This window comes from Thalia democratica, chromosome 8 (assembly GCF_965202585.1).
Source record: "Thalia democratica chromosome 8, ktThaDemo2.hap1.1, whole genome shotgun sequence".
NCBI lineage: Eukaryota > Metazoa > Chordata > Thaliacea > Salpida > Salpidae > Thalia > Thalia democratica.
The window spans coordinates 24,205,350-24,222,266 of record NC_139172.1 but is presented as its reverse complement, the minus strand read 5'-3'; the positions used below and the strand labels follow the sequence as shown (position 1 = coordinate 24,222,266).

Below are 16,917 nucleotides of genomic sequence, written 5' to 3'. Positions count from 1 at the left end.
TTGAAACTATAAACACAATTTAATTAAATCATACTTGTTAATTGATTTTTTTGTTGAGCAGTTCATATAATGTAAAAATAACCTGTGGGCCAGATCCTATCCGAAAGCTGAATGGTGTCCCAGGCTATTCTGTGATAAAAATGGTTGAACTGAAAAAAAAAACAGAAACTGTTGATGTAAATTGATTGTTAGGTAGAAAACTATCATAGAATATATGAATAAACAACGTGCGGCCCGCCTAGCAGAAACCTCTTGCGTCCAGTGTACTTTTTTTTTAGCTTATGAAAAAGAAAAATATAATAGAATATATTAGCAAATGTTTTAAAATCTGGTTTACCATGCAAAATAATACTTGCTAAACTATTATTACATTGCGTAAAATGTCTTAGTATGGATTTCAAAAAAAAAAACGGCCTGTAAAGATTTACTTTACATGTCAAGCCCGTGAAAGGCTTTTATGGTAAATATAGCATGTTAACTAAAAAATTTACCAACCCTTGTTTAGATAATAGATATTATTCGAAATGTAATAAACAGGGTTGCCACAAGGTCAGGAAAAATGGGGATTTTTGAAAAAAAGACAGAAATATGACAAAATCTAAAAAAAAATCAGATTTTATCACTTTAAATTTACAAAATTCCTTATTTTCCAAAGCCTTAAAATGGTAAAAAAATCCAAAATTTTCCCAGAAATTTAAAAAATTATTTAATTTCCAATGCCTTCATCTGGTATAAATTATAAATATCCTTTACAAAACTGAAATTTTTTGACATATTGAACAAGTACCGTACTTAAGCAAGCAGTTTTTTTAAGCTTTTTAGTATTAATGATCTGTATCAAGGACACTTCCATAGTGAAACTGTGATATATTCTCAAAATTTTATTAGCATGATTTTAGAATCAAAGGGGTTTTTTATTTGTAAATTGTTGAGTTCTTTATAATTAAGCAGTTAGTTTAGTATTCTATGTAACAAGTTGATGTGTAAATCACTTTTTTAACAATTTGATCGTATATTATACAGTTTTAACTAAGCTACAAGACGCTTTTTACAGTTTTTAAAATTTCAAAATAACTTTTGAGATATAGCAAGTCAAAGACGGAGGCTGTAATAGGTTCCTTATGGGAGGCGCAAACTAAAATCGTAAAAAAAAGATTATTTCACTAAAAATCTATCTTCTACGTTTTTTGAGATAAATATCTCAAACTTTAAGAAAATGTTACTTGCAATATTTGAAAAATTCTGTCGGAAATAAAATTTTCAAAATTATAAAAAAACATTTTTTTTTGACATATTTTTATTCTGTTCCGACAGAATTTTTCAAATATTGCAAAGAAAATATCCTGAAAGTTTGAGGTAGTTATCTCAAAAAACGTAGAAGATAGATTTTTAGCGATTTCTATTATTTGTTGTTTTAGTTTGCGCTTCCCATAGGAACCTATTGTAGTCTCTGACTTAGACCGGCTATATCTCAAAAATAATTTTGCTTTTGAAAAATCTGTAAAAAGCAACTTTTAGGGTTGTTAAAACTCAATAAAATAAGACCAAACTGTGAAAAGGTTGATTTATTATTGATTTTGTGATTTAACTTACAAATGAAGTCGATTCATAAAATTAGAATTACTCATTGCGCCAATTTTAGTAAACTGAACTCAGTGTTTTTAATTTATCCTTTCAAAAAATCACGTTAACACCTCAACTGATTCTACACAGGTACATTTTTAACTAATACACTGATTTGTTTAAACTGAAACATTTTTACAGAAAGAAAAGTCTTAGGTTAGTTATTCAAAAAATGTAAACAAACAAGTTTGACCTTCTTAGCTTCTGTTTTGAATTCGATATTAATATTTAAAATTTGAAGCTATTCAAAATTAGCTACTTCTTAATCTTAAGATTTAAACACTATGAGGTTTCTACCAAATAGATTATTTTTAAGTTTAGCTACAGTATTTTGTGGCAAAAGCCTGAAGATATTTTTAAGATAAAAAAAACTTACATTACTTTAAAATAAATACTAAGCAATGAAATTAATTAATTACATTTAAGTTTGTCAAGTTTTATCCTCAAAAAATATAAATTATTTAAATGTTCTTTATTGATAAAACTCATGTAACTTAAAAATGTTTTGTATATAAAGGAGTCGAAATAAGTTTTTTTCTTACAATTTCATTAAAATTTTAGAAAAAATGGTAATGAAATACTATAGTAGCTTAGAAACAATTAAATAAATTAGAATTTTTTAGATCTGTTCATATATTTACTGCATTAATGAGCGTTCCTGACGTGCTGCTTGAGCAACACTTCAAAACTTTTTATTGTTCAGTGGTATTTTGTGACATCTTTTATTGCATTTTTTTCTAAAACATCAACACCAGTTTTCTTTGTTAATGAAAAAATCAACTTTTCTCTTTTGCAAGGCTATCTAACTTCGCTGCTATGTGTTTTTGTAACTGGTTTAGTATAAAATTATAACTTTTTTAAAGATTTTTATTTTCGGTCAGCATTTGTACAAATAAAATTTTAAATATAAAAACTTGGTATAAATTAAAATATTAAAGTTTTATTTTTAAAAATTTCATCAATAAACAAAACTATCATGCGTTTTTCATTAAATATATATAAAGTTAAACTTAAAAAAAATCAACAAAGCTTTTATTTTAAACTCATTATTGTTGCTTGAAGTTTTTTTAAAAACTTCGTCAACAAGCAAGTAATTTAATAGCTGTAGGAACGAAAACTTCATGCAGTATGTTTACAAAACATACTATGAAGAAACTATAAAAACAAATTTTAATTGGATTCAAATGAAAAATGAAGCTTTTTGCTTCAATACCGTTTTTATAACTAATGACAAATTTAAGTTCTAAAGCTGTAACTTTAACGTATTGAGATTTTTTTACAGCTTGAAATCTCTAAAAATCAATTGAAATAGTAATTTTTTTTGTTTTATGTAGTTAAAAGCTCGAAAGTTTGAACAAAACCAAAACAGAAGTTGTAAAGTTTTGACTTTAACGTGTCAAGACGTTAGAAAAAGCGTAACCAAAAACTTTAAAAACACTTTCACAAATTCACTTTAATAATTGTTCGTACAGTGTCTACAATGATTTTATTATGTTTATTGTTGCTTGCAGTTTATTTATCCATTTACTTAAAAAAAAGTCTAATTCTGAATATATTTTTTTACGTCTACAAAATTAATCGAAAAAACTTCTTTAAAATATTTTTTAATACTGTGTGTTTTTTGCGTAATGTAGTTTAAGTGCTGCTATTTCGTTCCCATCATCTGTGATCGTACTTTTCCAGTTATGTTTATGAGAACACAAAGAACAGTTGACATACCAAGGCAGTTGAGAAACTTAAGTAATATTACAGTTATTGATTACAAATTGGTTTTTAGTGGTTAAGTTTTGATTGTATTACTATGCAGTATAAAATAACTTCAATTCAAAATGGCTTACTAAAACTTGACTAATGTAAAAAATATGTAATTATTGTTAAAAAATATAAATAGATACAAACTATATGTATATAACGAAGTTAATATAATAAATTGTTTTTTATTTGAATTTACAGTTCTCAAGTTTTCTATGCAAACGGCAGATATTAATACTAACTATGTAAAAAACAACTATCTTTCAATTTTCTCAAAGCTGTTTCAACGTTTAAATGCGTCTCTTCAGAACAAGTAAAGTTTTATTGAAAAAATTTTAAAAGTTAAAAAAAAATCGAAATATGACGTACTAAATAAATTTTGTTAGCCTTTTTTAAAAACATTTAAGTACAAGTAAAAATTAATATACCAATAATACTGTTTTAAACAATGTAGATATTAAGTATTGAGTTAATTTTCTTTATCTGATATATAAATATCGAGTGTTTCAAGGTTGCACAAGGTACATATATTAATATGATTGATATTATTTTGCACTAACTCAACAATACTTCATTCAATTAAAAATTTGATACCATTATAACTTAAATTCGGTTAGTGATTTGATAATTGTGTACAGTTTTTTGGCTTATTTTAACCAGTCTTTGGGAAGAAGCTTTGTGCTCATAGTATCTTGCTTTAAAAACTCGTTTAGTTGATTCTACATGTAAACTTTTGCTTGATAGATTGCATTAGAGGGTAGCACTTATTACTGACTAGGCAGTTTTTTTAGATTTACAATCGCATAGACTCTTATCATTTTTTGCTTTGTTATTCAGCCTTTTATAAGCTATACTATAAGCTAACTACTATAATTTTTTATAAACGATGTATACAAAGCATATGTTTTATCAGTTTTAACTTGTATAGTTTAGATTTTATGATAAAGGTTTATACACTTTATTCGCTTAAGTTACTAAAATGAAAACACTTCAATAAAACATAAAGTAGGTAATCTTTGAATTAAAACTTATAAAACAAACATAGGTAAAGTACTAAATAACTAATAAGTAGAAGCCATTTTTCTAATTTGTTTGAGTATGATACTGGTATACTTTTTTTCCATAAAAAACTTTAAGTTAAAAAAATCTTTTTGTGTTAACGTAAATTTTACATCAATAAATTTAACAAGTCTTAATCTGGTGCGTAGCCAAATTAAAATCTGTTTTTATACACTAACTACAGCTGTTTTGCTTCTAACACGCTTTAGCGCTATAGTAACTAGAGAGAGAATTGGAAAAATAAATGAAGCTAAAGAGAAAAATGTTGGTTCAATTTATATCATTACTCAAAAAGAAGAATGCATAATTACTGAGAATCAATTAAGATGCTTTATTTGTTATCCAATAAAGAAAACATGTGCTAATAAAAAGCAACCTGATATTATATTATTAATTGTTCAAAAACAGCATTTCAACTAACCAAAGTTTACAAAACTTGGAATAAGTGACTACTAAAATATTATTATCTAATTTATGTAATGAATTTAGTAAAAACCGTTTTACTGAAATTTGTCATGAAAAAAATGTCATAATAACGTTGTGTACTTTATACTTTAAAGGTGGCAATCAAAGTTCTCAACTTAAATAAAAGGAGAATGATCAATTTAAAATTTTATTAACAATACAATGTTTTACTCGTTTGAAAACGAAATCTTCAGTTGTTTAAAATCTTATTTAAGTATAAATCTTTTTAAACAATAATAACGTTGTAACGTTTTTTTGTTTTTTATGTGGTATGTGTTTTAATGTAAAGAAAATACAACTAACTTCAAACTTAAACAGCTAAAAACTGTCAGCAATAGTTTGTTTAAAACAATTGTACTGTCTTTTATTGAATTTGAAAATTTGTTTTAAAATATTAAAAAGCACTTTAAGTGGGCTCTGTAAAAGTTGATTCAGTTTTGATAATTTTACTCGTTTTTTATATACATATATGTATATATACTTTTTAAACTTTAAATGTTATTTTTGTCTACAAGATTATAGCCTTGATACAAAAAAAAACATTTTTGCTTATTTTTTAAATGACCAGCTCCACAAACTTTTCTTAAAGACAATAATCTGGTTTTAAGTTATTATTCTTTAAAGTTAACAACCAACTATATTTTTCCTCTACATGCCATACATAACTGTTTAACCAAAGTTGTTTTTTCAACTAAAAGTCATAAACACTTTTTTGCAAGTCACTTTTTTAAAAATAAGTATGTTGATTTATGTTTTTAAAAACTTTACTTATTTTTACAAGTACATACTTAGTTTAAAATTATTTGATACATTAAAAATAAAATAAACCTTCACAGGAGATTTTTTATTTTTTTACTCATTTCTTTTCAAAATAAGCTATTTTTCTATAAGCCATTGTACTTTGTATCGAAATGTGAATTAATCTTTTAATCAAAAAGTTTAATTAAAAAAAAAAGCTCTTTTAACTTTAAAAAATATGTATTTATTCTGCAAGTCACAATTGTTTTTATTAAGTTAGTTTTCTTAGTCAAAATAAAAAACTTTTTATTTTACAAGTCTTTAACTTTTTATCAAAATTACCAGTTTTTAACTGCCGATAAGAGCCCAACTACACTGCACGACCGTCAACATCATTTTCAGAGACAACTTACGACAAGTTTTGTCCTTATTTGAACTCATCAGGTTGACACAATGGGGAAAAACCGCGTTTAAATTTAACCAAGCAGGCTTAAAAATCCCGAAAGCATCTGTTTGTGGTTACCGTCAAAAAACTGGCGCATCTAAATAATTAATAACTTAATGTCGAAAACATTTCAGTTTCTATGAATGTTATACGTTTGTTCCATTAGTAAATTAGTGGCAATATTTTTGCTAGCTCTTGCAATACTGAGATGTTTTCGCGAACATTCGCCATACTAAGGCCGCTTTCTTTAGCTTAAACAGTATACTAAAAATTCAAATCTGCGATCAATTCCCACGGACACAATTCCCAACCGCGCACAATTCCAAAAAAATATAAAATAAATCTTTTTATTGTTTATCATTTACTCAATTTTTATTTTTACTATCACTGTTACCCACAATCCTCAATCTGGTCGGTAAATGGTTTTTGGATTCAACAGGGCAGAAATTCTGCGGGTGGAAATTAATCGCGAGTTGGAACTGAGCGGTTCTCGCTTAAACACCAGTTTCTTCAAATTATGTGCGCCTTTTGAGCCCACATTAATAAATACATAACCAGTTCCAGTAGTATGAAGACGTGTGGTCGTGGTGCTTATTGATTAGTGTTTATTGACTAATATAGCTTTACTCAAAATATCATAAATACTACCTCTGGCTCTTTTAGCTATGAAACAAATGACACTTTTGTTCTACAGCTTTATTTAAAAATTAAATATAGTAACTATAAAAATTAATAAAAAGTCTCAACTAGCTATATTTTGTCAACATATAATTAGGAAGCTTATTAAACTTTTTTTGAACAAAAAATATGATGTAAACACTTTTTCTATGATCAACAGAATTTTAGTTGTCTTAGCTACACACCCCCCATTTTTTATTTTTTATTTTTTCAGCTGTATAATAATTTAGTTAATTATAAAAGTGTTAAAATTAATTATAAAGACACATAGTTTATTATAAACAAAATAAATTTATATTTATAAATTTGAAAGCCCTCTTTTTAAAGTTCACTAACTAATTATGACATGATGACCATATCTTCAGAAAACTTCAAATTTCCTCTTTTTCCAATTTAGCCTCACTTCCTCATGGCATATCTTTCTTATTATTAATTTTAAAACCAATTTTTTTTTATGTTTAGTAGATATGACTTTTAGAGTAGGTATGATTTTGATATGACTGTTCAAATAGAAAATGCTTCAAATATTATACACTATTGTATCTAATCTAATTAAGTTTTCAAATTAAAACAGAAAAACTCAAATGTATTCCTTCTGCAATAAGTAAATACCTAGTTTAATTTATTTGTAAAGGTAACTTGTTTTTTTCTGCATGATTTGTAATTAAGAAATATATTCATGTGGTATATTTAAAAAAAATTGGTTTAATTTCAAAAATGTTTTACTTGCACATATTATGACTAAGTTTTTAAATTAGTATGCATCTGTTGCTCCTGGAAAATGGAAGTTTTAGAGTTTAGTTAAACTTTGTGTGCAGCAAATCATACAAACAAACAACACAAAAAAATAGCCTCTTTTACCACCACCATTGCTCATTTTACAATTTTCTGAAAACAACCCCTATGTAAATTGTAACCTTAAAAATTCAATCTTCAAGTCTTTGGCTGAAATTTTTTGTTCATTAGCAATCATCACAAAAAACACATTTGACAGCAATTTTAAGAAAGTTTCATGAAGGAACTTAAGATTTTCTCAAAAAAAAACTTAAAATTACCAAAAATGGATAAGAAAGTACAATTTTTGTGATGATGCTACAGGTACAATAAATTTAAATCAAAGACTTGAAGATTGAAATTTTAAGGTCACATATAATTTGCATAATGGTTGTTTTCAGAAAAATTTAAAATGAGTAATGGTAGTAAAAGCTAAAAAGTTATTTTTTTGTGTTGTTTATTTGTGTGATTTGCCATGCACCAAAAGTTAAATTGTTAGGGTTGGCAAACATCCTGGGTAATTGAGTACAAAAGGTCCACACGCATTTTGATATTCATTATTTTATGTATTGACATTTGTTAATTTGATATTTGCTAAATACCAGGATTGAAAAAATAGAATTTATTACTAACTGTAAACTTTAGTGTCTTTTTTACATAAAAAACTTATGTCATATCAATTTCTACTGACATTTTAACTGCTAACTTGAATTTTTTGAAATTGTTAATCATCTTAACTTTTGCAGTTAAAATGTTTATAAAAGTTGAAATGACATCATCTTCTTTTGTAATAAAGACATAAATCTTTACAGTTAGTAATAAATTTTATTAATTCAAGTTAAAACTATATATAATATATGTATATATATATATGTATATATTAACTTATATTAAAAAATCATAACTTAATCTATTAACTTTTTGATATACATGTTTCTTGTAGAAGGAGCAGATAAAAAAGGCAAAAAATAACTGTTTCTTTGAAGTTCAATCTTCTACAGTTTTTTAGCAATTGTTTTCAAACTTTTTAGTCTAATCTTGACACAAGATTTAATTCTGTCAAATAATTTTATGATAATAATTTTTAAATTCAACTTTTTATATTCATAAAATGTTTATTTTGTAATTAAAAAAAATGCTCAACTGATTTTTTTAAACAATTTAAAGAAAACTTCTTGAAACTTTAAGATTCATTGCTTTATAAACAAGGAATTAAGTTTTTTCATAAATATTTAAAAATTGCTAATGAAAAGTTTCTTATGGTACTGTAACATAAAATTTTATTAAATGAAATATACCTGAAAAGCTAAATAAATTTTTATTCTTTTATAACAATTATATAGCATATAGGTTAAGCTTTTAAACAAAGGTCAATACTCTTGTTTTAAAAATTAATCTTCCTATGGCCTTATTATTTAGTGCCTAATGAAAATTTTTGAAAGTAAAAAAAAGAGATAGTATGTATAATTCTAAGTAATTTAAATTTATATTTTACATAAAGGTAAATGATGAAAATAAAATTGTATGTCTATATTTAACTTAATGATAAAAAATAGCTCAATGATTTGAAGTAATATTAAGTGGTGTATAAAATACTGAAAATTTGTTTGTTGAATATTTAACTTAAAGATCTCCAACATTATCTAGAGGGTGAAAGTTGAAAATTATAGTGCTCATAACCAATTGAAGATAAAAAACTTTTGTTTATAAATTAAGATTATCAATGTTTTAAAAGGTTTGAACCTTAAGACTAAATGGAAAATAAAATAAATAAAAATTTATTGTGTTGTGTATTATGGAATTGTACACTTACAAACTTAAGACTATAAAGTTAAAGCAGTTATTTACTCAAAATTTAAAATTTTTCATTACATAAAAACTTAAAGTGTAAAATGTACTTTTTTCTTTTCTGTAATGAATTAACTGTTATTAAATTATGAAATAGGTAAGTATTAAAAAAAAAATTCTATACAAACTTAGCAGACATTTTTTTTATCATTGATTTTTCTACAAGTTTAAAGTTTGTTACTATCAGATTTAAGGGCTTGTTTTTTACAAGTTGAACGTAATTTGTAGAGTTATATTTGAGCTTTCAAACATTTTTAACCACTTAAAAAAATTCGAAGTAAATTTTGAGGTATAAGAGATCAAAGTTCGAGTGCTCAATAGGTTTGTAATGGAAGGCACAAACTTATAAAAAAAAACTTTAATTAAAAATCTATCTTCATCTTTGTTTTCTAACTAATATTCTTTAAAATTTCACAGAAAGTCCATAACTAATATTTAATTATTTGAATTCATGACTTTTTTTTGAGATTAAAAAATTAAAATAATTTGAAAAAAGCCACCTATATATTTTTAATTTTTATCTAAATTTTTTTTTATAGTATTTTTGAAATTACAACATTCAAAGTCTTTTAAACTACCAAAAGTTTGACATATATATTAGTTCAGTATAAGAACACATGTTAAATTAAGTAAAAAAAGATGTTTGAGGAACCTCAGACATCTTTTTGTACAAGTATTACAAAACTGTTTAAGTAAGTAACTTATGATTTTTTTTTATGAGTTTATTTTTTTTAAATTATATTGTTCTTTTCTTTGTTAATAAGAACTTGGTTTTTGTAATCTTATTTTAGTAAAATTAGTAATGTTGGTAAAATTTAATAATTAATCAGTAGAAATGTTTTACGTTTTCTAATTATTTTAACTAAATTTAAGAATCAGTTTTATGTTTGTCACTTTGTATATACAATTATTTTTTGATTTTTTTCAATCTAATAAGTATGATCTATAAGTCAATAAAATAATTTATAACATTCAGGGTTTTTTCCAAAGAGTTGAGTATATTTATCAGTGAGAGGGGGGAGTACCATAAAATGAGTGTATATGCAGGGTTCCCACTTCCCTATTAGTCCCTATAAATTTGCAATGTTCTAAAAAATCCCAATAAGTCCTTAGAAAAAAATAAAAATTATGTGAAAATCCCTAGAAGTTACCTTCTTTGCTGGGTGATTGAAATTTGAAAGCCAAAAAATTAATTCATAATCTTTGCAAGCTCAGTACAAAATTATGACACTATGGTGCCAACTAGTAGATATTTTTTCCTTTTTTATATTAAATATAATTATCTAAAGTTTGCTTATTTAAATACAATTAGAGCTCAAAAACCCTTGATCTTTTGTAAATTTCTTATTAAGACCGTGCTTATAAACAGTTGATGACATATCTTACTTTATGTACTTAAAAAAAGTTTTGTAACGTTTAAATTAGTTTTTTTTAAATAATTTTCCTATAAATTTGCTATATTTTATAAATTTCCCTGCAACTTTTTTGGAGTTTTAGTGCAAACTTTTTATACGCATTTAAAAGTGTTTGAATATGTTTTAAGTTTTATATTTTATTTAAAAATTAAGCATTAATTTGGTTAATTTTTTACACTGTTTAGTTACAAAATAAGTATTGGTTAAACATGTTTTATTGATGAAACAAATAAAAACTCTTTGAGTAATTAAAGCTTTAAAAAACTCATTAATTGCTGGTATTTTTCCAATGTTTTTTGATCTTTACTTTGATTTACCTGCTTTCTTGCCATCTTTTACACCTTCAACCTTTTCAACTTTCTTGATGACTCCCACTGCAACGGTTTGCCTCATGTCCCTGACAGCAAAACGCCCCAAGGGAGGATACTCTTTGAAAGACTCAACAACCATTGGTTTGCTTGGCACAAGCTTGATCAAAGCAGCGTCGCCAGACTTTACCATATTTGGATTTTCCTCTTGAACCTTACCCGAGCGCCTGTCTACTTTCTGTATGAGCTCAGCAAACTTGCAAGCAACGTGAGCTGTGTGACAATCCAACACCGGCGCGTATCCAGCGTGGATCTGCCCTGGGTGGTTCAGAATGATGACCTGAGCTGTGAAGCTTTTTGCTTCTTTTGGAGGATGGTTTTTGCTGTCACCCGCAACGTTACCACGCTTGATGTCTTTAACAGACACATTCTTCACATTAAAGCCCACGTTGTCGCCAGGCTTTGCTTCTTTTAAAGACTCGTGGTGCATCTCAACTGACTTGACCTCTGTGGTAATACTTCCAGGAGCAAAAGTCACCATCATGCCAGGCTTAAGTATTCCTGTTTCAACTCTACCCACTGGTACTGTTCCTATCCCACCTATTTTGTACACGTCTTGAAGCGGCACTCTCAAAGGCTGGTTCTGTTGGTTAAAAGTAAAATAACTAGTGTTAGTACGTGTATTTTGTTTCTTATGTGTTTTTTAAAAATTGCTTTTCACTTACTACTGGACGCTCTGGTGGCAAAATTGCGTCCAATGCTTCCAGCAGCGTCTTTCCAGAACAATTTCCCTCCTTCCTTTCAATCTTCCACCCATTGTACCAAGGCATGTTGGTGGTGGCCTCTATCATGTTGTCCCCATGCCACCCTGAAATTGGAACAAATGCCACAGATTTTGGGTTGTAACCAATCTTCTTGAGGTACGCGGAAACCTCCTTGCTGATTTCTCCAAATCTTATACCATATGTGTTGGTTTAATTGTATTATTTAAGTTCAAAACAAACAAATATAATTTATAAGGTGGATACTGTACTTTTGACTTGAACTGGATTAAAGGTTTATGTTGAAAGAATTTGAGTTCATTAATTAAATCTACTCATCAATAATTATATGTAGCTAAATAAATGATAAGTAGGATGACCTTTCAAAGTATTTATCTGTGTAACATCATAAAAAGTTATTATAAAGATATTTTAAAAACTCAATTGAAAATTTTGTTTCTATTAAATCAAAACAAACTTTCTAGGCTTTATAGATCATAGTATATGATTAAAACTTCATGTGTGTTTAAACACTTTGAATTAAAAACCTTGCTTGGCTGTAGGCTGGTTCAGTACTGTCCATTTTGTTAACTGCACAAATCATCTGCTTGACTCCCAACGTGTAAGCCAGCAAGGCATGCTCCCTAGTCTGACCGTTTTTACTGATTCCAGTTTCAAACTCGCCAGTTCCAGCTGCCACTATCAAAACTGCACAGTCAGCCTGTGAAGTTCCTGAAATTTGCATTTGGTTGAGATCTTGTTTAAAAATTTTAAACATTTTTTTAGTTTTCAATAACCAAATATTAATCTTTTTTTAATTTTATGGATGGTTCCCATTACCACTGGAAAATTTGGAAGTTTTTATATAACTTATTATACAAAAAACAAAAAAGCAAAATAAACATTGACTGAAAATTATTGATATAGTAGGAAATACAGAAATTCTTCTTAGTGCTTTGTAATGCACCTTTTTTACTGATGTATTCTATTATATGTAATAATTTAACGTTGAGTGAGAAGTTCATATAAACAAAGTAAAATTATGAAGAAACATTATTCAAAACTTTTTTATTTGTTTTATATTTTGTTACAAGATGTGAAGAACTGATGCTAGTTTTATGTTCTTACATACATGTTTTCAAACAAATTTTTGACAAATTTGGTTTTATTTTATTATCATAAAAAGCATAATTGAACTAGGATTTTAGCATTAAGTTATTAAATTTTACAGATGTTAAAAATAAAATTATTTACTTAAGATAGTTTTATAAATTTATATTTGCCATAACTTTGCTTTGAACTTTCTAAAACTTTACCCTTATTTAAGTTTTTGAGTTTGTGTTCTATCAAATTTACAATTAAGCATTTGTGAACAGAACTAAAATATATTTACACACACAGGGTTTTCCAAACTCATTATATAAAATGCCCTCGTTACCAGAAATACAAAAATAATTGCCCTTATTTGGTATTTATAGCCATTACATTAGAATAATCATTTACTTTTTTCTTTTTAACAGTCTCCAATAGCCTGTTTGGAAAACTCTGCTCTAATACAGCAAATTCTAAAAAGTATTATCACTGAATTAAAAATCAAAACAGTTACTTTTTCTACTTCATTTTATTTGCCTTTAGGTATGTGTATAACAGTATATCAAAAATTTAATTCACTTAACAAGTAATTGTGTACTTGCAAGCATAAAGCTTGATGAGAAAAATAACTCTTTAAAACACTTCAGTTACTTCACCAGAGGTATCTAAATACAAACCAGTTATCATGTTCTTAATGAAGTCCCTGTGGCCAGGAGCGTCAATGATGGTCACTACAAATTTTTTAGTTTCAAACTTCCACAGGGCAATGTCAATCGTGATGCCTCTCTCCCTCTCCGCCTTCAGCTTGTCCAGCACCCACGCGTACTTGAACGAACCCTTAAAAATTTATAAAATTTCTACTGACCATATCTTACATTTAGCCAACATTACTAACTAACTGAAATAAGATACCAAAAACCAAGTTCTTATTTTGAAAAGAAATTCTATTCTAATTAATAATTTATTATTTTTGAGAATAAACAATTACTCAGTTTCACTGCAGAGCATTCCAATTACCTAATCAAAAAAATTTATACTGAAAATATGTTTAAACATTTTTGTAACATTTACTGCAAATTTGAAAATCCCAGCTTAAATCTGGGAGGTACAAACTTTAAAGTTTTTGATTTAAGAAAATGTTTGTTCAGTTTGTAAATTTTTACCTTGCCCATTTCCTGCGCCTCCTTCTCAAACTTTTCAATGGCCCTCTTGTCAATTCCGCCACACTTGTAGATGAGATGACCAGTTGAGGTGGACTTGCCACTATCCACATGGCCAATCACCACAATGTTGATGTGTTTCTTTTCCTTTTGTTTTGGTGGCATGGTTGCTTACACTTATTGAAAAAACTCCTTGTGATATTTTATTAACAATGAAAAATCTAAATCAAAAACAAGTTTAAATGAAAACATAAGTATCCATTTATAATAACTAAATGATCTATAGTTCAATTATTCTATGCTAATGTCTGCTTGTTAACGATATTTAAAGTTGCTGTTAATATAAAGATTGATGTGTGAAGTTGATTATTTAATTCTTTGAGATTAATCTTTTTGTAGAAGTTTAATGTACCTGGTAAAGTTTTCAGTTTTTGATAATGTTTTGTTTATAACATTTATCACTTTGAAGTGTTATATATGTATTTTCTGGTGATTTTAAGCTCCTACATGAAAATATTTAGGTAAGAATTAATTGAAAAAGTTTTGAATATAAATACTAATGTCTGCTTATTAATGTTATCAGGGTTGCCACTCGGTCAGGAAAAGTCAGGAAATCAGGAAAAGTCAGGAAAAATTTTAAAAAATGACAAAAGTCAGGAAAAGTCAGGAAAAAATGGGGGGTTTTGAAAAAAAGTCAGGAAAAGTCAGGAAATTTGATAAAATTAAAAAAAAAGTCAGATTTTGTCAATTTAAATTTACAAAATTTTTTGTTTTCCAAAGCATTCAAATAGTAAAAATTAATTAAAAGGTCCTTTAAAGTCAGAAAAAAATTCCAAAATTTTCTTTGAAATTTACAAAAATACTTAATTTTATTTCCAATACCTTCATCTGGTATAAGTTGGTAAAATATCCTTTATAAAACTGCAAAAATTTTCTATTAACATATTGAACAAGTACCCTACTTGAACAAGCAGATTTTGTAAGCTTTTTAGTATTGATGATCTGTAGCAAGGACACTTCCATAGTGAAACTATGATATATACACAAAAGTTTATCTAGCATAATTTTAGAATCAAATTGTTTTTTGTAAGTTTAAATAATTGAGTTCTTTATAACTAAAAAGTTAGTTTAGTATTTGATGTAACAAGTTAAGGTCTATACTTTACCTCTTTATAATTGTTTCAAAGTTGTTTAAATTAATAAAATAAGTTATAAGAGAGGTATACGCCAAGATTAAGTTTACTTATTATTTGTATTTTTTGTAGAGTAACTTAAGTTTTCTAAGTAAATAAGAGTATACTTATTTGTTACAAACTTTATACTTAATGATAAGAGGATATATTTTATAAATAAAAGTAAAAATAAATGAGTGCCAAAATAAGCTCACAAGTTGTGGCTTGATTTAGAGAAAAGATGTAGGGGCAGCAGATGAGAGCGATCTAAATAAAATGAGGCAAATGATTTTAATTGCTAAGAAAATGAAGCAGAATGCAGTTCAGATGAAGGAAACTATATCTTCATTAGAAGAAGAGGTTGAAGTGCTAATAAAAAAAAAGGAAAAAATAAATTTTAGTAAATACATTTAAAAAATCAGTATTTGATTAAGTTCTTTATTGTTTTAATGTTTTAACTGTAAAAGTTCGTTATTGTTTTAAGGTTTAAGTTGTGAAAGTTCCTTATAGATTTAAGGTTTTTATTGTAAAATTTCCTTAAATGTCGATTCGTTTATTTAGATACATTTATGCTAGGAAATGCTAAAAAATTGTGTCTTTTTTCAGACAAGCTGTGTTTATAAGGTAATAATACAAGTATTTTGCTGATAGAGCTGTTTAATACAAACATCAATCATACACAAATACATGGTTTAAGTGATGTACTTGAAGTTTGATTATAGAATTCAGCAAAAAACTGTTGTTTTTAACCTGTATCAAAATTAGATTGAAAGCTTTATATAGTTTTAAGTTTTAGATTATGTAATTTAGAATAAGTTTAATTTAAGAGTATGATTTAGAAAAGTCAGGAAAATTTTGGTAAAAAGTCAGAAAAAAGTCTGGAAAAGTCAGGAAATTTTTCTCAGCTTGATCAGTGGCAACCATGGGTATATGTCAAGATTAAGTTTACTTATTGTTTGTATTTTTGTAGAGAAACTGAAGTTTTTAAAGTATATAAGAGTATATTTATTTGTTACAAATTTTATACTAAATGATAAGATGAAATATTTTATACAACAGATATATAGTTTAGTTTTAAGGTTTTAAATGTAAAGTTTTATTGTTGCTTTAAGGTTTTAGTTGTGAAAGTTAATTATTAATTCAAGGTTTTAATTGTAAAAGTTCCTTATATGTCATTTGTTTATCTAGATACATTTATGCTAGGAAATGCTAAAAAATTGTGTCTTTTTTCAGACAAGCTGTGTTTATAAGGTAATAATACAAATATTTTGCTGATAGAGCTGTTTATTACAAACATCAAATGGATGGTTTAAGTGATGTACTGGAAGTTTGATGATAGAATTTAGCAATAAAAACTGTCGTTTTAAACCTGTATTAAAATAAGATTGAAAGCTTTATTTCAAGTGTTAGATTATGTATTTTAGAATAGGTTTAATTAAAGAGTTCGATTTAGAAAAGTCAGGAAATTTTTCTCAGCTTGATCAGTGGCAACCATGTGTTATTTAGTTACTGTTGACATACTAAGTGATGTATGAAGTTGATAGTTAAAAACTTATTAATTTTGGTATAGTTTTCAGTGTTTTTATTTTCAAAGTGGACAAAATTGCCTCCTTGAAAATAATTTTGG

The 16,917-nt window shown here is 26.6% G+C and overlaps 1 protein-coding gene across 1 annotated transcript; it reads right to left on the bottom strand.

Annotated features, from left to right (window-relative positions):
* Nucleotides 1-10,994: 10,994 nt before the first annotated feature.
* On the bottom strand, nt 10,995-14,334 carry LOC145842071 (elongation factor 1-alpha-like). The gene is made up of 5 exons (XM_082949446.1): nt 14,122-14,334; nt 13,636-13,795; nt 12,415-12,598; nt 11,831-12,059; nt 10,995-11,748 (listed from the first exon to the last, which is right to left on the bottom strand). The coding sequence occupies exons 1-5, from the start codon at nt 14,281-14,283 to the stop codon at nt 11,101-11,103; spliced, it is 1,383 nt and encodes a 460-aa protein (XP_082805572.1). The 5' UTR covers nt 14,284-14,334; the 3' UTR covers nt 10,995-11,100.
* Nucleotides 14,335-16,917: the final 2,583 nt, after the last annotated feature.

Bases quoted from the DNA above. Each gene is read 5' to 3' on its own strand.
- LOC145842071 (XM_082949446.1), bottom strand. From the start codon at position 14,283: ATGCCACCAAAACAAAAGGAAAAGAAACACATCAACATTGTGGTGATT. The intron at 12,599-13,635 runs GTTTGTATTTAG...TGCAAATTTCAG, and splicing joins CATTAAGAACATGATAACTG to GAACTTCACAGGCTGACTGT. The intron at 12,060-12,414 runs GTTTTTAATTCA...ATATGGTATAAG, and splicing joins CCAGCCTACAGCCAAGCAAG to ATTTGGAGAAATCAGCAAGG.